General features: G+C 37.7%; 2 protein-coding genes and 1 long non-coding RNA gene across 9 annotated transcripts in view; 1 reads left to right on the forward strand and 2 right to left on the reverse strand.

Moving 5' to 3' along the window:
• ikzf1 (IKAROS family zinc finger 1 (Ikaros)) lies at window positions 1-16,649 on the reverse strand. 4 transcript variants are annotated; one of them, XM_058386129.1, is made up of 8 exons: window positions 16,490-16,645; window positions 11,499-11,552; window positions 11,129-11,248; window positions 5,690-5,968; window positions 3,564-3,731; window positions 3,281-3,406; window positions 2,525-2,656; window positions 1-1,999 (listed from the first exon to the last, which is right to left on the reverse strand). In XM_058386129.1, the coding sequence occupies exons 1-8, from the start codon at window positions 16,632-16,634 to the stop codon at window positions 1,275-1,277; spliced, it is 1,749 nt and encodes a 582-aa protein (XP_058242112.1). In that variant the 5' UTR covers window positions 16,635-16,645; the 3' UTR covers window positions 1-1,274. The 4 variants fall into 4 exon arrangements, with proteins under 4 accessions (XP_058242112.1, XP_058242115.1, XP_058242114.1 ...); XM_058386132.1 differs by lacking the exon at window positions 5,690-5,968 and having other exon boundaries at window positions 16,490-16,648; XM_058386131.1 differs by lacking the exon at window positions 2,525-2,656 and having other exon boundaries at window positions 16,490-16,646.
• LOC131351036 (uncharacterized) lies at window positions 7,926-25,450 on the forward strand. Of its 4 annotated transcripts, none has more exons than XR_009204332.1 (6): window positions 7,926-8,228; window positions 18,027-18,171; window positions 18,271-18,455; window positions 19,779-19,879; window positions 19,956-23,201; window positions 23,350-25,450. It is a non-coding gene; the product is annotated as an uncharacterized LOC131351036 (long non-coding RNA). The 4 variants fall into 4 exon arrangements; XR_009204333.1 differs by having other exon boundaries at window positions 7,964-8,228; window positions 19,956-19,979; window positions 23,039-25,449; XR_009204330.1 differs by having other exon boundaries at window positions 7,971-8,228; window positions 19,956-25,450.
• Window positions 22,589-26,789, reverse strand: part of LOC131351035 (spermatogenesis-associated protein 48) — a 7,572-nt gene continuing 3,371 nt past the window's right edge. The window contains exons 6-9 of the mRNA XM_058386134.1: window positions 26,453-26,494; window positions 25,653-25,760; window positions 25,399-25,500; window positions 22,589-22,727 (exon numbers count right to left, since the gene is read on the reverse strand). Coding sequence (XP_058242117.1) covers window positions 22,607-22,727; window positions 25,399-25,500; window positions 25,653-25,760; window positions 26,453-26,494 — 373 coding nt within the window. The 3' untranslated portion in view covers window positions 22,589-22,606. The remainder of the gene's footprint in view (window positions 22,728-25,398; window positions 25,501-25,652; window positions 25,761-26,452; window positions 26,495-26,789) is intronic.

A 26,789-nucleotide genomic window follows, 5' to 3' on the forward strand; every position in this document is an offset into this window, starting at 1 on the left:
TTGAATGTACTTTGTTTTTATTGATATTTTGCAAGCATGTTTTACCATTACTGATACTAATATATCCACATTTTAAAACAAAACAATGTGAAAATCTATGGTTAAATAATAATAAAAAAAAAACAAAAAAAAACTTGAAGATAAAAAAGAAATACAACGGACCAAAAAAGCTGCTTATAATACATAAAGATGGGAAATGGGGATATAGTTCTCTGATAAGAGATAAATTCTGGGTAAACACTGGGTTACAAGAAGCAGACTTCCAGTCAAAAGTTTGGACACACCAGCTCTTCATTTTGTTTTTTGTGCTGTTTTAGAATAGTAATGAAAACATTAACACTGGGATATTGAACATATTTTAATAGTACTCCTGCTGAAGCTTAGCGGAATCTTCTGAGCCAGCTTCATGACACTTTTCTTCAAGAGGCATTTCTTAAATTTCTCACATTTCGAGTTTTGAGGTCGGGTCATCCTAAATGGAAAAATTCTTGTTAGGGGAAACAATTAGATTCTTCAGCAACAACTACTCAAATGAATTATAAATGGCTTACAAAATATTATACATTTTACATGATTATTCAACCTCATTATTTACCTAGAAACAGATTTCAGTAAGTCAATCAAACGATCTTTAAGACAATGACAAATAGATTCAAACTAGTGTGTCCAAGCTTTTGATTGGTAGTGGATACATTCGTTATTGCCTTATATCTTTGCCCTCACATGTAACACTTGAAGTTGTATTTTAATAGTTTTGACAATCTGTATATTTAAATATACAAGTAGAATAGGTGAGTACTAATTCATAAACAAAATATTAAGCCAAACCAGTGAGAAACACAGAAGACTGTGTTGCTTCTTTCAAGATATAACTTGCTTTTTTAAATAAATTGAATGCTGCTCCCAAAACATTTTATTTATGCTGTGAATCCAAGAAAAAAAGGAGATTTTCTCTTCAAAACAATTCACTGTCTCTCTTCAATTTTAATTCCATTCTTCAGTACTGCTTTTTTTTTGTAGGTATTTTCCTATATTTATCAGTAACTCAAACAGTTTTAGAAAAATAGACATGGCAATGAATTATATTTACATCTGTCTACATTAATCAGTGTATATTAAATTAATAATTTGAACTTTTCAGCATGCACACAGTGTTCAGACAATGCATTAAAAAACAATTATACACACGTGTATTTTTGATGACTGTGTATTCGTTGGTATGCTGGTATATCTATATGAATAAGGTGGGTGTGTGTGTGTGTGTGTGTGTGTGCTCAGTAGCGGTGTTCTCCACGTGTGATGTGTGAGGAGAACTCATAGCGGTCCTGACTGCGGTAGCCACATAGGTTGCATTCAAAGGGGTCTCGGAAGCCATGGCATCCCATGTGAATGGTATACATGACATGGTCCAGGAAGAGCACCCTGCAGTGGATGCAGCGATATGCCCTCACTTCCTCACCCTCAGCACTTAGCACTTTAAAGCCCTCTGTAGCCACTGACATGCCTAGCTCCATTCCCACCCCCCGCAGAGAGTCATAGTGCCTCTGCTCCTCCTTCACCAGGGGCAAAGCTCCGTTTCGTGCACCCGGGGCCATATGATTGGTCAGATAGATGAGACCACTTGCCGCCGGTCCTCCTCCCCCAGCTGCCCGATCGTCGTTGTTGCTCTCGGTGTCAGTGGAGTCCTGGCCACTGTGACTGGGTGAGCCGTCTTTCTCACTCAGTGCAGATTTGGACTTAGAAAGCAGGAGCAAGTTCTCGGCTGCGCTATCTTTAGCTGACAAGCCATTGCTCTCAGCCGACTGGGCCTTGTGCAGGTTGTAGATGGGGCTGACAACCACGTCACTGGTGGAGCCTGGCGGGGTCTGAACCAGTGGCCGCAGGGCCTCAGCTCCCAGGTAGCTTATGGCACTGTTGATGGCCTGGTCAATGACTGCTGATGGCTGCATCATCTCACCTGAGCTGTTCTCATATGAGAGGTCAGCAAAGCGCTTCTCACCTAACAGAAAGAAAGAGGAGAAATTTGACATGGATCTCAACCTGAACAGGACATTTGAATTCCTATTCACTATATGAAAGGGCCTGTGCTTGTGTTTTATTTTTAAAGAGCTTTTTAGGATATCTGTTGTGTTCTGAATTAATTATATATATATAAAAAAAAAGCATCATTGAAAATAGGAAAAATAAATAACCGTTCAAATAATAATAAAGGATAAAAAAAAATAATTTTATAAATTATAGAATTTTTATTTTGCCCAGAGAGACCGTATGTAAAAACTAAGAATTGGAGACCTGGGTTACAGGTAAAGCTTCCAAAAGTAAAAGAGTATAATAATATAAATAGTCCATATTTGGCATATGCATAAATGAATTAAAATAATATGTTTCTATATACACATTGTTCGTGTACACAAACAGTATTTGTCGTAAGTCAAATATACCACAGAGATGAGTGCATTAGATTCTGGTTTTTTGAAGTATACATATTCCTTTAAACACAGAGGAAGCAAACTGCCACTCTTACCTATAAACTTCTGTGGCATAGAGCTTTTACGCTTAGCTACATTGTTTGCTATTCTGTCTAGCACCAAAGCTCTCTCAGACGCAGCCAGGTTTAAGTCTTCCCTCTGCTCACACTGGCTGTTCTCTTCCTTCACTATAAAATGCAAGACAGAGAAACCACGTATAAGATTCAAATATACACACCTGTCCTTTTGGGCTGATATAAGCTGTACTGACATTTTGCCTCTTTAAACCTGTCATGAACCCTTGTCTCCTCTTGTTTTGTTGTTGCTGTTTTTAAACAAATGCTTTCTTAGGTTTCTGTCAGCGTAAAATATCTTTCTTTTCTTTTTTTGAATTCAGAGACAGCCTTTCAGCCTTCTCAGTCAAATAAATCACAAAATAATCTTTCAGACCAAACAAATCCCAATAATCCTTACCAAGGCAAATGGTGATACATTTAATATTTAAATTCACTTTTAGAAAATATAAATCAAATGTGTATAGTTTCTAATATAGTATTTTTTAAAAATAAATCTAGAGTGCCACTAGCTATTAATACTTAATAATTTTTTAATAATAATTGTAATAATTATTAATTATTTTTTTTACATGTTAAAAGACTACATAATTAGTTACTACAGAATAATATGCCAGTATTTTCTGGTTAGTTTTGGGTTACGCTTGTATCCTAGAATTTATTTGATTAAAGGAATGATTAAAGGATCTCTGAGCTTGTATGAAAGGGACAGAACAGGTAAGTAACTCCTGCACTGACCTGAGTAGATGGTGTTCTGAAGGCCCATGCACTGCAGGTAGTTGTGGCATCGCTCTTTGTGTTCTTCAAGCGAGCTTCGCTGCTTGTAGCTGCGTCCACAATACGCACACTTGTGGGGCTTTCCAACTGTCAGTTCAACAGAAAAATGACGGTGCTCAGCATGTTTTTATTTTCTCTGTGAACCATGTATTCAGGTTGTGTTCAATATACAAAGCTCCAAAATAAGCAGAAACATTGAATTATTTATCACTGCAGTGGGAGCACTGGGAGAAGTGTAAGTTACCAGAATGTGTGCGAAGGTGTCCGGTAAGGGCATCTCTTCTGCGACAGGCATAGTTACATAGGTGACATTTAAAGGGTTTCTCTCCGGAGTGAAGTTTGATGTGGCGTAGCAGGTTGCCCTTCTGAGTGAAGGAGGCACCACACTGATTGCACTGGAAGGGCCTTTCACCTGAGAAAAAGACATTACATGTTCTCTTAAGCAACACATTCTCGAATGACATAATTCTACTACTGCAGAAAAAGATATCACTTGGCATAATTGTATAAAACTTTAATAGAAAGTCTCTGTATTTATAGGGATTTTTAACTGAAAGACATTTTTGAAGCAGCTTTTTATATCAAATGTATAAATGTTATTACAGCATACATTATTATTATTATTATTATTATTATTATTATTATGAGGGTTATTCAAATAAAAAACAAATTTCAGGTTTGCATTGAAATTGCAAATATGTCACAAAGGCATTCCAGCATGTGTCCAGATTCTTCTATAAAAATATTATATTCGATTCTAATTTATGTTGCACCTTTAAGGATTTCATTTTCACTGTATTATTATTATTATTATTATTATTATTATTATTATTATTATTATTATTGTTGTTGTTTTCACCACTATAAAAGGTGTAGATGGTAGGAAACAGTTATGTCTTGTGAGAGCTGTGAACCCTGGAGCAATCGATAATTCAATCCAGTATGAGATATACCGTGTAGCTATGTTAGTCATTTACACTACATGGAGAAGCAGCACGCAGGCAAACCCTGAGCATGTAAATGATAAGTGTACAGTGATTACTCTGGGCCTGTCTCTGCAGCTCTGAGGCCTCTCTCTCTCTCTCTCTCTCTCTCTCTCTCCCTGTCTCTCTCTCTCTCTTAGTGACCCTGTTTGCACTGTGCATTCGGGTCACAGCTCTACACGCTGCCACAGGACGCGAGAGACCCATCAGAGTCGGAAGCCCCGCCCACTGTGCACTGTGGCGCGCGCGCTGCCTGCCCCTCAGATCGTACACGAGCCTTTCCGACTCGGCCTGCCAGCTTCGTAATGCACCGCTGCCTGGGTCAATTTGATCTCAAAATCTCATTTCCCCCCCTCTTCTACTCTCAAATAAGGGCGGCCCATCACAATGCAAATGGCAGAGCTCATTTAAATAAAGCGAGGTAAGCGCTTTGTGTTTGAGAGCCACTCTTCCTGATCAGCGCCTCTGGAATAAACCAATATCCAGGGCGCGCGAGTGTTGTGGCATTCTCGGAGAACCGTTTTAATGCGAGCCTCTCTTCAAAGGCCCCCTATAAAATAAGAGTCACCAGTGAAGCAGTAAAACTACTGGAAGAAAAAAAGAAACTCATTAAAAAGGCATTTTAGGAGAACAGTCTCACCAGCGAATATTTATATTTAAATAGGAAGCACTTCATTATATCTTTTATTGTAGTTTCTGTTTGCATTTGCATTAGTCCTCAGTTCCTTTCTTCCATTTTGGGTTTCATTAGCTTCTCAAGTGCTGAAGTTAAATGCCTTTTTGAAAAATGTTCTCCACCGCTGCTTTGAGCTCATTACAACTGAATACCAATCTTGAGTGAGATAGGAAATAACTAAGTACTTTGATAATTTTAATTTAGCAGAGTTTCTTCCAGCCTAATTGTTGATGTTGCCCTCAACTGTAATTTAGATACACAGATATTTACTTCAATCCCTTTTAAATTTATGGTTGAATAGATTTACTGAGCAAGACAATACACTCGAAACACCAAACTAGCTAAGGTAACAATTGAGCCCTCCGTATATTGTAAGGTTAATGCTACTGACTATACTGACAGTGGAATGTAAACCATAGACTGGTAGCTTTAAGAAGTGTGGCTTCCTTTAATTTGTCATTTTAATGTCACAGACAAATTTAGGACATGCAGTGACATTTTTAAAATGCATTGTAGCTCCACATTAAACGTGACCATTATAGTACTATAATGCACTTTGCCTCATCAGGCTCTCTTAATCTGCTCTGCATCTGCAGAGTGTGTCTTGCATGTTGTGTGCATCCTATCAAGCCCTGCACACTGTCAGCTCTTCTGTGCTATGGGTGTGAGTGACACTAAGGGGAGGGAAGAGTAGATGGCAGTTGTGCTTACCAGTGTGGCTTCGCTTGTGCACCATCAGCACATTGGGCCCAATGCAAACTATTCCACAGATATCACACTTGAGCTTCCCATTGGGGAGGCGGATGCCCCCGGCCATAGGGTAGGCGGGCGCTGGCTTGCTGTCTGGGCCTGCGTGGGAGCCGTTCACTTTGGCCCCTGAGCCATCAAGCATGCGCAAGTCCTCGGCCACACACTCCTCTTCCTCGCCATTCATCTCAGCGGCCAGCCCGTTCTCCTCATCACTCCGAGCCTCAACTTTTATATTGCAGGCTGGAAAAAGAGGGCAGTGGGCCTGTTTAGTGAAGCATCAGGCTGAATGCTCACCCTGTCTATTACCTAAGCTAACACTTTCATCGTTCTCCTAATATTGATGACAATTGTTTATGTCCTGAGGCAGGGGTCTCAAGTTTAAATCCAGTGTACAGGCTTTAGTGATTTTGTTACTGCATTAAAATGTCATAACTTAAGGGAAAGACATAATACTTGAGTATAATCTGGGAATATGTGTCTTTTTGGGTTACTAAAACAGAAAGTTTGTGAATTGTGTTGTCCCTTAAATGTTAAAGGAAAACCCTTTTTAAACAGAAGTTGCACATAAAAAAACCCCCTTCTAACTCAGAAAATAGCGACAATTTTTAACACTAGTGTTTTGGGTTTCTCTTCACACTACCCAAAACAATTCTGTTTTTCAGCAGTCAAACAGTGAACTCCTATATGACTTTGCTCACTCAGGAATTGGGAAATACAAACTCCATACCCCATCTCTCTCAGTATCACAGTTCTTTGAAACAAATGACTGATAAACAGGAAACAGAGACACAGGAAGCACTGTGAAACTGAGGAGTGCAGCGGTGTAAACCAGACCAGCAAACCGTGGTAAATACATACACGCTCACACTAATGCAAGTGAGACTATAGAGATGAGGGAGTTAGGGTCATTAATAAAACAATCTAAATTTCTAATGCATGAAAGGGTTTGAATTTGAGAACCAAAACAACAGCTAATGTAACACTAACCTGAAAACGATAGACTACAGTCTGAAGAGTTTCACTCTGAAGACAAAAGATGATTTTAATACTACCGTGCCTATGGGATTACTGTGCTTTTTTTGTGGGTGCGAATTTAGGCAGTAGCGTTCACACTGCTGCCCTTTGCTTAAAATGGCTTTCACTAAGTTCGGGTCGTGTGGTTAACATCACATAGTCCCATATTTGATTTCCTCATGCGTTTACCTCCATTTGTACACAGTGAAGAGGAAGAAGTGGAAATAATGAAATATAGGAATCTAGGAGAAAAGGGGAAGCTTCAGTAACAGAGCCAGCCCAACCGAAAAAAAAAACAAGGCCAAGAATTATGGAGAAGTGACAGAAAGGGAAGCACAGACAGGGAATTGTGAAGCTGTGCAACTGAAACAGTGTTTTTGTGGAACATAAAATGTTTTTTTTTACGCGCACTACATGGATCAGCAAATCATACAGAGAGTGTACCTCAGTCCCTGCCTACTTTATTCTGTACAAATTATCTATGCTCTTGTTTTAAACGAAATATCATAAGACGTAAAATGTAATGGCAAAGAGAATTCGATATGTAAAGACATATTCACTGCAACAAAAGGCCACAAACCACTCTGGGAGAGGCACCCAGACAGAATAGCTGATTTTAAGAGGAAGTTGAGTAAGTGTCAGCTCAAAGATGAAAATGTGTGAGCTCACACTGATAGCAATAGTCTGGTCTAATCCTGTGAGTGGGTTCCTCTGTACTACTGACATACTGAAATTCCACCAACTTTTCATCTACTTAATTCTTCTGAAGTCACACAATAAACCACTATTATGATTTCATTCATAATAACGGGCTAAAGCTAAAGCTTTCCACGTTTCGTAGTGTATAAAATTCTTAAGTGAAAATTAAGAATATGTATTGCTCTTTAGCTGTTATGTGGCTCCAAATCCTCTAATATATGCTGAGTTACTCACAGTCCTTCTGCTTGTATTGTTCAAAGTTTTGTCCAGAGATATGTGACCTAAGCTTGGCAAAAGGAACTAACTTTGCTGGTGTGCTGAAATCTCTCATGGATTTGGGGAAGTTGTGACTAAACTGGAGATGGGAACAGGAGCTTTTACTTTATATAATGTTTGTCACACATCCTAATTTACCCTTTTTGGGAAGCAAGTGTCAAAACCCACAGGCAAGAACAAAGAGCATTACACTAGTATAGAGAAGAAGAGAGGAGACACTGGAGCTCATTTCATCCTGCTTACCACATGACTCCTGCCACTTCCTGTCACTTAACCTAAGTACCTAAAGAACACACAGCCAAACTTCAATAAGCTTGAAAGCATGATATATTTGCAGCAAAATACATTCCACTACCGGTGGGACAGATGTGTCACCTAACTGCAATAGTCCTGCATGTGTAAAACTGGGTGTCAGCAATGTTCGTCTCAAGGCACAGCTTCTGTTGTCTCAAACTGAAAATAGCTTTGTACTTGTTGCCTTGGAGCCACACGCTTAACCACGGCTTTGAATGTGAGTATGAATATATGCATATGTGCTTGCACATATGCAACCTTTGATAAGGAGAAAAAAGGCACTGCTTCTTTTGCATTTTTAGGAACTTTAAAAATGTTTGACTGTAAAATAGGAGTGACACAAAAACGACCGGCCAAACATTTCTGCATACAATACTTAAACTCTGCTGCACAATCCAAGCATTTTACAGAGAAATCAATTATGTACATTTTATTTAGAAAGTAAAACCAATTTAAGAGCAACGTTTAGTTTTTAAATGATTCATTATAAGATTTTGGAGTATCATGACCTGAAATGAACTGACATTATGTAACCCTGTTCATGAAGTCATACTTTTACAGAAAGCACTTGGGTTTTGTTTTTTTGTTGTTGTTGTTTTTTTGGGTTTTTTTTACATGGCGCCATTTGGAACATAGCTAAGACTGACAGTTTGAGCCATCACAGTGAGTGCGATTCTGATGCACTTCTCTTTCCTGTCTCACTTACACAGTCCTGATCGAATAGCACATTGCAACCCAGTAGTAAATGATCAGCACAGATAGCTACTGCTCCATTACCAAGTTTCTGCATTAATCTGAGAAGCAGTGATGCACTGCAAAGATATAATAGTCACATCCTCTCACACACTGGCTGATTACATCTTCAAGGACAGTGCACACACACATGCGCACACACACAGGCAAAATTTAAGATTATCTACAGCCTGTATCAAATAGCCTGTTTAAAACCCATTATCCTGCAAAATACGAATCTCTGAAGTAGAACATTTTATCTTGCAAACATGTAACTTGTCAGACAGCTGGAGATAAAGTTCAGCATTCCATAAGGTTTCAAAAAAAATATACGAATCTAAATATTTTTAATGTTGATATTTCTTACATGAATACATTTTCCTTCATGTCAATAAATAAATTTTTAATTTAAATGTCAGATAGAAGTTTCTAATTATAAGCTTTTTTTTTTTTTATAAAACATTCCTGATGGTTAAATGAACTATATTTATTCAAGTTTATTTGCTATCCTTTTCTCAGTGTTTCTCATCCTTTTTTGCAGTGTGATGAACGTTATGGGAAGGACTTTAAAAATCATGCTGACCGTGTGTCAGTGAGAAGTGAAATGACTAATCAATAGCTATCTGTGTAATGCCGTCAGAGTGAATGATTTGTAAACACCGCTGTCCACAAAGCGCTTTTGTTACAGCCTTTCTAACATTCTGATCCTCTGATACAAGCTTCAGTACTTTATAACTGCTGTTTATTGTGTATGATTCTAGCTGATGCATAACCATTAAGCACAACACTAAAGGTATCAACCAAAGTATATACATCTATTTATATTTGCTTGCACAGTTGATGAAGGACTTTTATTTTTCTGGAAACTTTGTGCACTTTGCTTTACAAATTTACACTGCACCGTATGACTAATTATGTCGATGGAAGGTCCTCAAGGCTAGTAAAACAATCGGCATGCGCATGTGTGCACGTGTGTGTGTGCACGTATGTGTGTGTGTGTGTGTGTGTAGGTGTTGCTTGGCAGTTGAAGTGAAAGCATGGCAAAAAGTGCAGGTGCAGTCCTATGCTCGGGTGTTCACATAAGTGTGTGCTTGTATGAGTATGTACGTATAGTGCTGCCTTTGCCTGTCTGGTGTTGCTCCTGATCATTTTATCTCCCCATACGAGTGTTGAAACTGTGTTCTGGCAAGTTCTTCTTAGGAAACTCTTGCACATCCTATTTCAGTTTCCTCTGACATCTTATTTTTTTTTCTCTCTCTCTCTTTTTAAATTACTAAAGCTTCAAAGTGTTTGGGGCAAGCTAATCTGGAACTACTGGAGGGGAAAATTCCTAAACTAAAATACATCAAGATTTTAAACAGGCCATCTGCTAACCTCAGCTTAGCCAGGTCCATTCCTATCCACATCACAGACTTTGCTTCTACTTAACCTACTTCATACTCATGCACTGTTCTGGCACTCTCAAACTAAGATAAAATGTCTAACTGAGAAATCTCTATTTCACCCAACAGAGTATCTTAACACTACCGTGAGACATCTGCTATTCAGGGCCCAAAAACTAGTGAAGCTATAGAACATCTAGCCAGGTGTTGAAGAGATATCAAGATAATATTTTTAACAACATTACACTATATTATAAGCTGTATAGAAATTCTGTTGGGGTGCTTAATAAGTACCTAGGGCAAATGTACTCATAGTAGATTTTTAAGAATAAACCAAAGGAGTATTATATATAAAGAAAAAAAAAATTGATTTGTTGTGTGTGCGTGCACTTTTAACAGTTTCTTGTTTCCTGCCTTCTCCTTTCTGTTTCTGAATATGGAGAAAAAGGAACATGAGCATTCTAATCATAATCATCAATGTACAGAAAAGGGGGACTCAAACCAGGGGCTAAATAAACCTCATGATAACACGATAATAGTAACACTACTGCTTTTTAAAAAGGTCCAGGACATGTGTGAAAATAATCAAATACAAATTTATATTAAGCCATATTTAATCCTTGAACTGGATTCGAGTACTTTGTTATGCCCAAAAGAAGGTAACCACATACAGCATTGCATTTCAAAATGTGTCTTCCTATAAAAGTTTATTCTAAAATACTTACAACACATGATTCTTTTCTTCAGCAATTGCAGCGTACATTTGTATAGAATACATATAGAATACATTAATTTATCTTTCATCTGATGGCTCATTTCCAACTTCTTGGAAGAAACTCTTTGGATTATCCCTAAACCTAATACTTCTCTAAATTGGTTTTACCTTCCCCTATACCATAATAGAGGTCTGTCTCAGATACTGCTTATTACATGGATTCTACCATTGGGGTAAAAGTCTTAAGTAAAGGTGATTTAAGGGGCTTTTCATATTGGTCTCACCCACCTGTTGCTTTGTCAGTGCGAGTGTTGCTCTGGAGACCTGTGCTGGTGGACAGGTCCTCTGGGACAGGCATGGCCTCTTCTTGCTCTTCTCCTCCCTCGTTAGTAGTGGGGCTGTCCGTCCCTAAATACATTCACACATGTAATATATATATATATATATATATATGTAAGCCAGGATGTCCTATAGTTAAAAGTTGTTGTTTTGCTTGTATGCATTTGTATGTATGCTTAACATCTTTTAAACACTATGTTTAACCAGCCTTCTGGATGTAACTGAGCTGTTTTAAGAAGCTCACTGTGCCACAGGATCTGGGTTTGCTGAGGCCTACCACATTCTGGTATTGCTGTGAGTGCATGAAATGGTGCTGTACCTGCTATTTGGGACATTTCCTGTGACTCTTCGGTCTCCATCCTGTGCAGATACTCTAAAAGGAGCACGTGAAAGAAAGATGGAGGGAGACAGAGAGAAAGAAGAAGACAAGCAGAGAGACAGAGTCAGAGAAAAGTGTTTCAGTTTCATCAACACCTACCTTTGCAAATGTATCACTCTAAAAGGGGCGGTTAGTGATTAAAGGGGGAATGCCCTTTCTTTTGTGTGTCTCCATCACCCCCTTCAATAACACTCCTATTCCAGTAGCAGACACCACTGTCCTGCACATTACATTACAAAAGAACTACAGACATTTTCATTACCCTAGCTGACAGCCTGGGTAGACTGAGCAACTGGATGGTGGGCTTCATGGGTGGGGTGTTGGGAACTCAAGAGCAGCTTTTCAGACCACATTTGTTATTTATTGTTAATTTCCCAGCACATAATCATCCAAAAATGCAAACTGACTGCCGCAAAATTAAGCAGAAAATTAGATGGCCCTGGGTCACGGAAGATGCGGGTGTTTGGCATAGCCAGCTGATTGGCGCTCGTGTTCATTCTAATTTACTGAGCATGCATGGGTAAGCCCGGCAGCCTGTCTCTCTTGCTCTCTCTCATTCATACGCATTCACACAGGCAAGCTGTAGACATAAACAAAAGGTGAAATGGACACAGAAATGGAGTGAGAAACAGTGAGAGGTGACAGAGACAGTAAAGAGGAAGACAGACGAGGGGAGTAAATGAAAGAGAGAGAGAGCAAGAAAGAGAGGAAGTATGATAGAAGGGGGATGAGCGAAGGGGAAAAAGTGAAAATGTCAAACTAAAAACATGAGTAAGAGAAATTAAGTGCAAGAAAAAGACAAAAGGAAAGAAAGGAGTGCTTGAGAATGCAGTAGGCCGAAAAGCAGTGCTTCCTAGGGCCAGGCCTGCATATTGAAGGAGTCACCAGTGCGCGTGGCCCCATTAATAATGCAGGGTCCCATCAGACCTGCAGCAGATGGGCACAACAGCCTCGGCCTCCTCGTTGCCACTTCAAGACGCTCCCGCTGGAGGTCCGCACCCGGCCCCTGCAGCCACGCAGGGAGAAGTGAAGCTCCCGAAAATAGCCAAGCAAGCTGAAGTGCGCCCCTGGGAGAAGGGGAACCTAGGCCTTCCTGTTTTCACTGACAGATGGCTCCACACATTTGGAACAAATAGCGGGAAGCAAGTTTGTGATCCGTATGTTGCAATGCCTTAGCCTTTCTGTGGATGACCCCACAGCAGCACACAAACCCTAATCAGACGTAGGTGTATTTGGCGAGAAAGAGGTGTGCATGTGTACTGGGAGTGAAAGTTAAAGGTTTGACAGGTTAGTATGTTTTGTGCTCATCTGCAAGACTCAACACTGCGGCTTCTTGGCAGAACAAGATATCTGATTGTGCGCATGTGCATGATTGTGTGCGGGTGTGTTTTAGTGTTTTTAGTCAGAATTCCCGTTGTGCCCCCTCTTCTGAGTAGTTAGTCTAAAGGGAAATAGTGATGCTCTGGATAAAGGAGGGGGTGAAGACATTAATATTTCTCATGATAGCACGTTCTTCAGTACTGATGTAGGTCTGGAAATTGTGTGTCAGTATATCTACATTTATGTGTGCACAAATTGTACAAAACTTATTGCATTTTCATTTTTTTCATTTTTCAGTTTAAAACAGCATATGTTCTTAAGTACAATGTTTTGTCATTCATTTAATGTGACTACACACAAAAATGTGATTTACACAAAAATTCCATGTGAGCCACCTAAGAAGAACGTGCATGTGTAAATAGGAGCGATCCAGTAAATGTGAGCCGAGTTTCCTAAAAGTTAAGGGTTTTCAAATTACAGAGCAAATCTCTGTCAGTGATGATAGTGTTACCATGCTTCTGGGAAACCTGCCCAAATAATTTAGATCTGACTACACACACTTTTGAACTGTAGGTGTTAAAGTATTGATATTTGATCAAAGGTTACAGCTTACTCATTATTCATCTACTTCAATTCCTAAATTACTGGAACTTGAGCAGCTGTGTACAAACAACTATATTTTTATTCCTTGTACATTATATATTTAAGGGGGAGAGATTCCAGATTTTTGCTCAGTCATAATGCAGTGAAGACACTATTTCTGAGAATAGGAAGTTTCTGAAATAAATTATTGTGCTTGTCATAGACAACAGGTTGCTCTAAAAAACATCATACACCAACCAGTAAATAAAAATCTAAGGTACTAGTGTATAACCCATTTAAATTACTGCCTAACCATTAAGGCAAAAGTTATACTGTATTTATGCTTATGTCGTGTTCTCTGCATGTATGTGTCTAGAAAAGATGGCATTGCTACTATATCACAGTTGACAGGTAACTTTGCTGAGTGTCAGGGGATGTAGTGCACTTTACATTTTGACAGTAGAGAGACATTAAGCACAGTTTGCAGACATATAATATGCAGGGACTGAGAGAGTGTATATGTTTGGAAGGAAGAACAAAGCAGCGCAACAAAAAGGCTCTAGCTGGGTGGAGACTATGAGGTGCAAAACCGTTAAACAGACAAAATGACATGGCTCAGGTCAGAGGAATTCAGAGGTGAGAGCAACTTTTCTACACTACTGCTTGGAGCCGGTTAATTTGACTCAGGATATTAAAATATAACAAAATAATCCGGACCTGAGAAATCCTTATAGAAATAAAGATTATGTAAGGGTAGAATTATGGAATTTTTCCTTTAGGTGAAACTAAAAGGATATTACACTTACTGTACTGCAAAACAAAAGTCTGGTAAATCCCATGTTTTCTAAAAACATCTGCTGAATAATATATCAGGGATATTCCTGAAACTCCCAGCCTAATGTGTTTACAGACATCAGAAAATTAGCTGTTGTCTCGTACTTTTTTTTGTGCTATCTTTATGCAGGTGATCCTGAACCAGATCCAGGGGTGTTTATATGGAACCATTTCATTTTTAATTCAACAAAACATAGGCATGTATTTTATTTGAAAGTAAAAATGTCCATCATTTCATAATATTTAATGATAAATTTGTACTCCCTGTTAATGACAAACAAATGTGGGGTTTTTTTTTTCATGAATATAATACCAGTTTTTCAGTTTCTGATAATAAATATCGGCTTTCCAATTACCATTCAGAAACGTAAAGCTCTGAAATGAGTAAATGTAAATGTAGTTTTGTTGATGTTTTTAATTTTCAAAGTGTGTATCTAACTGCTGATGCATGTCCACCCCTTACTGAAATTGCGTGCACTTCTAAAAAAGAGCTTACAAGCCACAGAGATGTGATGGGAATGGGTGGGCGTCTATGTTAAAATATTACTAACCATTTCTAATTAGCCAGGGCAAATTTAGTAACTCAGGAAGGGTTGGAATATCTTCTTCTCTGACTGACTGCTCTTACATCAGTGGGGATTTCAGCACAGTACTGGACGAGCTGATCTCTGTCAGCGTGAGATGATGATGTTAAGCTCACAGCTTTCACTCAAATAAAACTCCAGCTCTGTCTCATTTACATCTGCTCCACTTCACTACACTGGCCTTCACAACTTCATCTTTCTCTCTGTCTCTCTCTGTCTCTCTGTCTCTCTCTCTCTCTCTCTCTCTCTCTCTCACTCTCACACTCTAGCTTAATTACACTTTTTTTATTTATCATTTTTAGATTTGTGATATTTTATACAAACATATAATATTACTCATGCTATGTTATATGAAATTCGCACAAGGTTGGATTGTTTTTCAGTGCTTTAACGGGGAATTTCGTGAATCAAACATAAAATACAACATAATCCAAAAAAAGTGATGCATTGTTCCCTAACTTTAAAATGGAAGTAAAACGGGCAGATTTTGTCTGAATATAAAACAGAAAATAAATTAATAGGTTATTTCTATATACATATCAATATAAATACACCCATTTAATTTTAAATTTAAATTTAAATGAATCAAACCCACTAAAGATGAGATATTTTCAAGCGCTCCTCCCGATTACTGTGCGCATGTATATTTATATATATTTTTATTTCCCATGTTTTGTTTCTTTGGACTGTATTAACACGGACATGAAGTTAGTTAGACAAAGAAGTTCTCATTGCAAGGAAAACGAGACAAATTTAGACTCGGTGTTGGCTGTCCCACAGGGGAAAAGATGCAAATTATTCATACTTTGCCTATTGTTTTTCACCTAATCTAGCCCTACAAACTACATTGTTCTCACAGCCTTATTTTCTGGATATATTTATATATATATATTGCTCGGCTGGATTAAGGTTATTCCAGGTCAACGATTAGGATAATAATTAGTATTATTAAAAGGGTTCGAGGATGTGCAAATATACTATACATAATATTACATTTTTATATGAATAAGTTATAAGAAAAGGAAACGAAAAAAAGAGAGTGATGGAAAAGTCGCGCTGTTGGTGAAGAGTGTAAAGAGCGGAAAAAGCAACAGGTGCCTCTCAGTATGAGGCGCTTCCGAAAGTAAAGGACAGCATTTTTTCTCCACAAAGACTATTTCTAAAATGTGTGTAAGGTGTGTAACGAAAATATGTGTTTTACACTTTCTGGGTACGATCTACTGTTTCTACGTCCAACATAATTTTGGTTTGAATCAGTTGGATTATAAGGATACGATTCCTCTCTGGAAAACCAGAGGGAAAATGTCGCTTATTCATATCCAAAAATCTTTCCCAAAAGTAAGCCACATCAGTCTACTGATTATTATTTTGTAAGAAATGTAAAGTAATTGTAAACTGATGGAGAACACTGAAACTTTTTGTAACCACTCCACGTTGTAACAGTCTGGGAGAAGTGAAGCGCACCTGCTGCCTACTTTAGGACTGAAGTTTTCCACTATGCCCGCTCTTTCTCGCTCCCCTAACAGAACTTTATTTCGACTTTGACCCCAATCTGGCGCACCTGAACGTGTGTGTGAGTGTGTGACAGCGCGGCTAAGTTGATGTCCATACCTGTTAGTCCTCGGCTCGGGTGCAGTATGAAGCTGTTCCAGGCGCGCACCGCTCCATGTGGCGCAGTCCGAGGCGGCGCGGCGGCGCTGGGGATGCGCGGTCCCTCCCCTCCTCCCCACTGCACTTCCTCCTTCCAGCCCAGCATGCCTCACGCGTCTGCAATCAGCCGAAACCTCCCGCAAGCTTTTATTTTCCACAGGCCGAGCTACTCCCGCAAGCCCTTGGCACTTCGTTTTGCGTCGTGCCAGTCAAAGAGGACGGCCAGTAGAGTAGCGCTGGCAGCCATGCATGAGATGGGATGAGCGGAGTGGACCATTCATGGGTTATTCATTTAGCTTCTCTCAAGAGAGAGACAGCACCGAGGGTCTCATCTTGTTACCTGATTTTACTAACAATACTGTGGGTAATAATGGAAACATATATATATATATATATATATATATATATATAATGTATTGCAATAGTACCCAAAAGGTTTTTTGGAGCATAGCATCATTTTATGATTCATTAACCATTTCCATAAACATATAAAGATAGATAGATAGATAGATAGATAGATAGATAGATAGATAGATAGATAGATAGATAGATAGATAGATAGATAGATAGATAGATAGATAGATATACACACTTCACTGGGATGACTTTATATGTGCTGGTTTCATCTCTGTGTCAACATAGGTTGTGTCATAAAGTATTCAGGGGCTTTACTGGCAACAACCTATGCAATGTTTTTTTTTTTTTTTTTTTTATACCGGCATTGTAAATTCCCATACAAATTCATTTTTAATGTATTTTAGGAATTTCAAATAATTTGCTTTAACACTCTATATTGTTATGCTCACCCACAGAGGAGGTCACAATTTATTCTCTATTACTTTATAGACTGCTTCTAACCACATGACGTGCTTCCCCACATTCCCTTCATTAAACCCTATACACACTACAGATATGCCATTTGGTTATATGGCTTGGCTCAATGACCTCATTTGAATTGTATCCTAGTTCATCTTAATTTTTGGACTATTTTTTTAATTGCTTTAATTTTGTATTAAATCTAACTAGAAACTCACATTAAGCAAGACAACATTTTTAACACAAAAATCGTGTATCCTATTAAAAACACTTTACGAACCTTTATACTATTGCTTTACATTTTTGTTTAGCCATTTTATTTTCCAGTCATATTAACTGCATCGATTCTGTTTCATGATCTCAGGATCAACCTCCTTGGCCACTTCTTTATTATTATTATAAAATTAATCATTTGACTCAAAATGGATGCACTGATGATACTGCTACCAATTATTCCCAGAGATATCATTTTTGCATTAATATTTATAGAAGTTGTCAATAAATAATGAGAATGGGAGAAAGTTTTGTTAAAATAAATAGACTTATTTCATTCCCATGTTTTGTCATTATATTGTAAATGATGTTTCCAGTACACTGCTTCATGGCTACCCTGGAAGGCAATAAGCCATTTGGACAATTGTAACTTTTCTCTTCCAGTGATCCTAATGTTTGACCCTCCCAGGTTGCTGTTTGAGCTGCTGAGTCATGTGTAGTAGGACGCTGCTCTTATCTCCAGTCAGCCAGGAGGACTTTCACAGGCAGTTGGTTTGTGTGAGTGAGGAAACATGGATGATATTGCTGCAGGATTACCTGCTCTGGTGTACTGGGTAGGTTCACTGGATAATTAGTGGATATGTTAAGAATTCTAAAGAGCACTGTCAATGCCAATGGAGATCATGGTCTCATTTTGCTCTGTAATTCTACAGTATGGAGGTGTGGAGTCGGTCCACTCCATAGGCCAGAGGCCAGGCAGAGGGAATTCAAATGAGGGCATGATTCAGCAGACTGTACTCCGGCTCCAATCAACCCTACCAGAGCTGATCAGCGGCTTCCAAAACAGAGAGATACCAACAAATCCCACTGACTCAGCATAAATGCTTGTGTCTGAGAGGTCAGGAGCATGGGAGGATATCAGGACATGTCAGAGTGTTACATAAAAACATTATGTATTCTGTATAGACCCTTAATAGATTAACCGATACACAAGAGTGACCAGTCTAATCCCTCCATTTTTTATGTTTAAGAAAAATTCTGAACTGAAACATATCACTTCTATTTTATAGTGAAACAAATCAGTCAAAAACTCAAGAACTAGAATATATTATGCCAAAAATTACTTAAAATCGATTTAAATATATTATAAGACACATCATGCAATTTGCTGACCAAGAGTCCAATAATTTTCAGCATAAATCCAAAAAAAAAAAAAAACAGGAAGTTCTGTGCATTATTATTATTATTATTATTATTATTATTATTGTTATTGTTATTATTATTATTATTGTAACTAAACCTGGTCTAACACTACCACAAACATTATAGATGGCTTTTTAGTCACAAGTCAATATATTCTATATTGTAAAAATTGGATTTCAGTTGAAAATGTTTGCTTCTTGGTGTAGCGGTTAAAACTCATTAGCTCAATTAAATGAGTACCAATTATGGACAGACTGACAGAAGTGAGCAGTCCATTGTTATTTCATGGATCTTTAAGCAGCCCATATTTTAGACGCTTAAACAACTTGTAATCCATAATTGATTTAGACGCTTAAGTTTGAAGTGTTCAAGATTGGTAATCACATTAATAGTCAAATTTATTTAAAATCTCAATCCGGAGCCTCACGTTCTTTGGGATTACATTATGCAGCAAGATGTCAGAGTAAATTAAATTCCCTTGTGCACACTAAAGTGTCAATTTCCTTATGGTAATCATCTGCTGGAATGGATGTGTCAGTAGAAGGAGTCAGGCATGCCTGACATTTACCCTCTTTATGGAGAAATGACAGGGAAAAAAAAAATCAAGGGGTGGCAGAGAAATTAATCTTTCGCACGAGTGAGTATGGAAAAGCAGCTAAAAGACTGTTGAAGAATCAACCGTTATGTTTGTGACCCCAACAAGAAAATTAAGCCAGTAATAGCAATAGACCAAAGAGGATGAGAGGGGACGTGGGCTGAGGATACCAGACGACGAGAACTACACATACACCACTGTTGGAGATCATTTTTTGATGTGAATGATGCTGCACAATAACATCAAGGCCCAAAAAACAAATTCAGATGCACTAGTTAAGAAAATATAGACACTGACAAGTTGAATGAACATTTCTCATTAGTGTATTACTATGCTGCAGATATCTTAATAGTGCTGTACAATACTATTGTATCAAAACAGTCATTATATGGCTCCATCTAACTTTTTGCTTTTTCTTTTTAGAAAAAAAATGTCATTGCATCCAGCATACTTAAGCACAGATTTAAGAAAGGACAAAGCATGAATGAAGAATAAATTAATACATTACGGAACACTGAACATAGGTATGAAGTTAATAAAAGTGTTTAAGTAAATAAAACAGCTTTCACCAAATAAAATTCAAACCTTTTTTTTCCACAGGTACTGAAATTTGGTATTTCACAGGTAAGTGAATATGATGTTTTTTGTTCTGACTAGCATGTCACTGGCTAGCTGTCTAATCAGACATCGATCAGCAACAGACATTTAATTTTAATGCCATCAAATATCCATGTCAGAAACACTACTAATGTTTAGAAATGTATTTTTCATTTTATAGATAACAGTATATGAATAAGTGTGGAAGTCATAAACTAAAAAGGGGAAACACATGAATGTCAAAGATGGCTATAGTTTTGTTTTTTTGTTTTTTAAATGCTTTTATTTAATGAGTAAGTGATTTTTGTGTTTGTTTACACTGTAAGATTTTGCAGCCCAGGGAATTAACCAATACTGTACAGCTTTCCAACCCTGAAATACCCCCTGTCCCACACATTTTAGTGTTCTCCTGTTCTAACACCCCTTTCAACTCAGGAAGAGCTGTTAATTACCTGAGTAATTCAATCAGGTGTATTTGGAAAACAATAAAAATGTGTAGGATGCGGGTATTCCAGGGTTGGAAACCTGTGCAGTACATGTTTATTTTACTTTTACATTTAATTTGAGTGGTTGTAATTTTTTTAAAGGGGCTCTCTTCGGATCACTCTCTGATTAAGAAAATCTACCAGAGGGAGAAACTGGAACAGGAGAACTTATAGGTTATATTATTACCAGTGTATATGCTGTTCTGTTGAACAGTGCTGTGTAAATCCCCATCCCTGATTCCTGTTATTTAACTTAAACAAGTAACCATGCATTCATTATTGTAGAAAACACAAACCCTTTACATTCCGAATAATTTACATGAACTCTACAGTAAAAGAGGCGCCTATATATCTTAATATATATATTTATATACAGAATAAACAGTATTAGTTTATTAAGAACATTGTACTCTATTTGTAGAGGTAGCAATTTGTATTTTTTACAGACCTACATATTGTAGCAGTATATTACTCAAAAAAAAACAAAACACACAGCTTCATTTCTACATTTATAAGAGCTATAGGATGTCTTTTTTGGATGTATTTCACTCCAGACCAGCTGCAGTATCGTACTTTTAACACATTTAATACCGGACAACAGCACTGTGATTCTCGATTGTGATCAGAAAGAGTAGAGAATAGTACAATGTTCAGGACATGCTGTTTTTGGAACTTTCACACATTACACTGTCGTTGATTAGTTTCCTATAACATCACACTCCATTGTGTATTATTCTTTACATATTGTTTTGAACATTGTACTTTTCACTGGTAAAATATCATCAATATAATAGTATAATGTATCGTTGTAGATGAGCTACATTTCTGATAAAAAGGTCTAAAATCTTCCTTATAAAATAACTCCAGAAAGCATCATAAATCAAGAAAAGTGGATTAGTATAAAATAAAATGAACTAAAATAAACAGTGAGACCAAGCCTTGCAATTATAATGTCTTATTTTATTTTTTAACTTCCCTTTATTGTAAACCTGTCTGATGTCAATTAATAAACAAACCATCCAGACAACTAGAATATATGTTACTGCAGTGGTATGGGTTTTGACATGTAGTGACTGTTGTTTCGAAACTGTTGTTTTGCCTCCAAACCATACCCAGGCCAGTAAAACGTCCATGGCCCCTGTGTGGACGTTAGTTATCTTCTAACCACATCTCCATCTCTGGAAATGGTGTGGACAGGGCTGTTCTATCCACGGCTCTGCTCTCTAACTAACAGACAGAAACAGCAAGCTAAGCATGCTACTGGAGTGTGCTGACGTCGATAATACACACACTAAAATTAGTAAAGGGGCCTCTTTTTAACACATCATTCCTACACATGCTTTAGTAGCTTTAGTATACAGATGAAGAATGATTGAACAAATTAATTTACTACTGAATAAAACTTTTATTGTGCTCTGTTCTGCTATGAAGTGTAAGTTTAGATATAAACTCCATATCAGTTTGAAATGATTCCATTTACTACCGCCCATTTTATCTTTGAAAAGCTAAAACTTTGGTGGAGGGAACTCATCCTTTAGATTAAAGATATGTTTGGGTGCAAGAAATGAGTGAAATCCTGAGGGGTTTGTAGAACAGAAATGAAGGTTACAGGGGGGAAACAGGAAACCAGCACGTTCCTATTTCCTGTCAACAGGTGAAGCTACATTGCCTTTTCTCGTTTATTCTCCAACCACAGTTCTTGGGGTGTAGACTATTTCAGAAAGTCTTTTTAAGAAACAGCAGATATTTCTTCATAGTTTACCTTCTGCTGTATAAATACCTGAGAGAGAATAAAACAGCAGCAAAGTTTAGCTGCATTGTTGCAACATTTTGTTATTGCAAATGATTGAGTAAATTCATTGAGGAAGTCATAATATGTAAAGAAGCACTTGAGAGAACAATGTGCAGGCATTATACTTTGATGCACACACACACGCCGCATACATACGAAAGCATACAACTATGAAATATTCTTCCAGATTCACAAAATGTCTCATCTGAATCAAAGGAAATTATGCTAATAAAGCATCTCATTATTCTGAACTAACAGAGAACCAGTCTGCGCAATCACATCATTACTGATCTATTCATAAATACAGACTAGATTTCTTGAAAAGCAACATTTTTTACTCCTCCACTTTGTGGCTATTGTACTTTTGTGCAATGAGACTATGAATAAATGGGAGGTGTAGGAGTTTTAGGTTGAAGGAAAGGATTGCTCGGTGGGACAGTGATGATCATTCTGGACAGAGGGGCCTGCCGACCATGGGATGATGGCGTTGAAGTGCTCCTACAAATTACACAGAACACCCACATTTAGTTGAGGTCAAAACAGCAGGATAACAAGTCTGAATGATAAACACATTACCTCTCAATCTTTTAACCATTAATTACAATTAATGAATCAGCTGCATGGCTAGTGAGAGGAAGACATTTACCTACTCCAAATATTAAACTGTATTAAGAGTTAAAAGAGAACAATAGTTCATTTTAACAAGTCACTTGCAAAGCCTAGAGGAACCAAAACAAGAATTCTTGTTATAAGCGGAGTTAAGAGGAAGCTCTTAAAGGTGCTAACTGGTCCTCTTTTTCTGCTATAAGGGAAAGCTGGGAGGGTTGCTTTATCAGCAGAGGAAACAGATTTCAGAGGGCGAGTCTCTCCAGGAAAATGGATCTGGGTCAAGCGAAAACCACGATTACCACCAGCAGCTAGAACAGCTCAGCTCTGGAAGTGGCCATCTGTGGAAGGCTTCTCCAAAAGCCGGTAAACCAGGTCTTCCGAGACCCAGTTAGGAAACACGTTTTCAAAAAAAAAAAACAACAACAAAAAAAACAGTCCCTGGGTGAGGAGTTTGGTTTTCCTCTAGTGCCTCTCTTACACATTGCCTCCTCCTTCTTCCTTTCTACTCAAGCTGCACATGGCTCAATCCTACTCATTCTGAAAGCTGAGGACGTTTTACCGTTGATGCTGACACTGAAAGGGAGGGAGGCTGTTGACCTGACCTACACCAAGTTGGTGCCACACTTTAACATTAATGCTCATAGTGGTACTTTTTGCAGTTCCTCATTTTAATGATTTACAAGTTGAAAAGCAGTTATCTTCATCTCCTTATTCCACACATTTAAGCATGCTTTGTGGAGAAATCACCTTGTCAACGCTTGCGCTTAAATCATCTCTTGGTTCCTTAAATTTACTCTTTGACATCTCAGACCTCTCAGATAAAGAAGCTAGACCAAACGTTGAAAGGTTGTAAATTTAAGCCACAGTATTATGTTTTATACCATAAGGAACATGAGGGAGTGTTATACAAAAACCAAGAGCTGCAGAATTCACAGTGGGGGGGTAGTGAAACTGACTACCCCGGGCCTCTAGGTCAGAGGTTTCAAACTGTTTTCAGTAGATCCCAGTACCAATTTATTTCTAAACATAATCTAACTATTCTATTCTATTCTATTCTATTCTATTCTATTCTATTCTATTCTATTCTATTCTATTCTATTATTCTATTTTAGGCTCATTATTAAAATGTGCACAGTAGTATTTTGCTAATATTAAGGTTTGGATTAAACCCTTTCAGATCATGTGATCAGTTAAACAGGATAATAAGTATATTGTGGGTTGCCATTTCTAAGTCTGCAAGAAAGTTAAAGAACAAATGATGGACCCCCACAGACCCCACTGTGAGAAAAACAGACCTAGATAAAAAAAATAAATAAAAAAAAGACCCAGAAGGGAACAGGACTAAACTGTTTGCAAACAGAAATGGCCCAGCAGAGCCCTATATATGCAGAGAAATTCCTAAAGAACCCAAGCAGGGCACTATTCTGACAAAGGCAAAGAGACAGTCCTAAATAAGAGAAAGGAAATAGAGAAAAAGAAAGAGGTAGAGAGGAAATGGCCGATGATGGCTCAAATCATCCACTATTCATTATTTACTGTGTGTGATTATTATGATCAAATATGATAATAATATAGTGTGCTTATAATATCAAATGATGATGAATTTTAAAATAGTAATAACTGTGTGTCTCATCAGGAAAAGGTGTAACAACTCCAAAAGCACTTATTGTGTCAGCCCTCTAAAAGAAAAGCTGTATGAATGTGCTGCTTTGCTGCCACCTGCTGAGCTGACACAGTGTACACAAATAAAATGAAAATGAACTAACTTTGGTAATCTGTTTGATAATTCATATAAAATAGCACAATGACAAGCTAAAAGGATTAATTCATGTTCAATTAAAGATGCTATATCCTGTAAAGCTTTGAAAACATAGTATCAGGTACATAGTATCTTTATCTAAGAATATATATGAATGTTCTTATAAAAAATGCTGTCATGTTTGAAACAGGTAATGAATAAATATATATGCAAGATATAAAGCAAATAAAATAACTGAAAACACTGTATACTGTTTAGCACTTTTAACAATGGACATTATAGAAATATATAAATTCAGAATAAACGTTTTACATTTATGAATTTAAAAATATATCCCAAATGAGCAAGCCAGAGAGGAAAAACAATTTTGGGAAGAAAAAACTCCCTGAGATGATATTACACCTTGAGAGGAACTGGAATCTAAAGGAAACACATCCTAATCTGTGTCACTGGGTAGTGTGAATTGCCTTATAAACTGTGTACTATACTATACAATTAAAAAAAATGTTATGATGAGTTATGGAGTTAAGGAGGTTTATGTAATTACTTGTTTGTGACTGCACCCCACTGTAGATCTGACCATACATACATACACACGTTTTAAAAGCCATAGTAATCATACTTCTTCCAACAATACATAATATTAGAACTTTTACTTGTTTTAAATATCTGTAATGTCCTATTGGTCATATTGAAAATATATATAGATTAGACCTGATATTCTGGTATCACATTGAAATCATGTGTCGATTGACAATTTTTTATCCTAAAAGAATGTGTTACAATATGTATGTGCCTTACCTTGTAGCCTGATGAGTGAGTATAGAAGAAGGCTGGCTGGTGGCTGCGGTGTGTGGTCTAACATGTAGAGCTTTCCCAGTGTAACCAGGAATAGTGGGACGGCTTTAAAAAAAGAAACTTAACATATGACACATGCATAAGCTCCAACTGAAACTGCATGTTGGAGCCATGTTAGTCAAAACAGCTTTGTATTTATACTTTTTGTCATATTCCATCACATCCATGTACTGTACAAATATCCGTTGCTCACATACTGGGCTGTGGGAGTGTCAGGAGGTAAGACGGTACGCAGCACTGTCAGTGGGATGAAGTCTTTCTCTGGGATGTCAATGTTGTCCATGTTCTCAGAGCCTATCACACCACTGTGCAGGACAAAAACACATAATATCTCGTAAAAACTCGTAGATCATACATATATACACCGGTCAGGCATAACATTATGGGCACTGAGAGGTGAAGTGAATAACTGATTATCTCCTCATCATGGCATCTGTTAGTGGGTGGGATATATCAGGCAGCAAGTGAACATTTTGTCCTCAAAGTTGATGTTAGGAGCAGGAAAAATGGGCAAGCGTAAGGAATTGTTAATGTAAGGAGCGAGTTTGACAAGGGCCAAATTGTGATGGCTAGATGACTGGATCAGAGATTCTCCAAAACTGCAGCTCTTGTGGGGTGTTCCCGGTCTGCAGTGATCAGTATCTATCAAAAGTGGTCCAAGGAAGGAACAGTGGTGAACCGGCGACAGGGTCAGGGGTGGACAAGGCTCATAGATGCACATGGGGAGTGAAGGCTGGTCCGTGTGATCCGATCCAACAGACAAGCTACTGTTGCTCAAATTGCTGAAGAAGTTAATGCTGCTTCTGATAGAAAGGTGTCAGAATACACAGTGCATGACGGGTCAAGGCTGTTTTGACAGCAAAATAGAGACCAACACAATATTAGGCAGGTGGTCATAATGTTATGCCTGTTCAGTGTATATATGTGTATGATTGTATGTGTATATTTCCTAATTTGTCTGATACATTATACAGACAAACCTTTTCTAACCACTTACCTATATAAAGGAATTTGTCCTGATTTGGGACATGGGCTGGTGCTGTTTAAAAATAAGTAATTTCATTTTAGTAATTAATAAGTAATTTCATTTTAGAATTTCATTTTAGAATTTCATTTAAAAATGAAAGTAGAAACTTGATTGCATATGTTCAGTGTTACAACACTAAGGTAATAGCTTACTAAGAAATGCCTATGTACATTTTAAATGAGATTTAAAGGCAACTTGAACCTCCATGAGGACCACATTGAAATGTGTATTGAACTCTTTCTTTTCACTAAAATACAGCCTGCAGGAGTGAATCTGTCATTTCAGTTATTTTGAGATCAGTGAAAAA

The sequence above is a fragment of the Hemibagrus wyckioides genome, linkage group LG03 (assembly GCF_019097595.1).
Source record: "Hemibagrus wyckioides isolate EC202008001 linkage group LG03, SWU_Hwy_1.0, whole genome shotgun sequence".
In the NCBI taxonomy this organism is placed as follows: Eukaryota; Metazoa; Chordata; class Actinopteri; order Siluriformes; family Bagridae; genus Hemibagrus; species Hemibagrus wyckioides.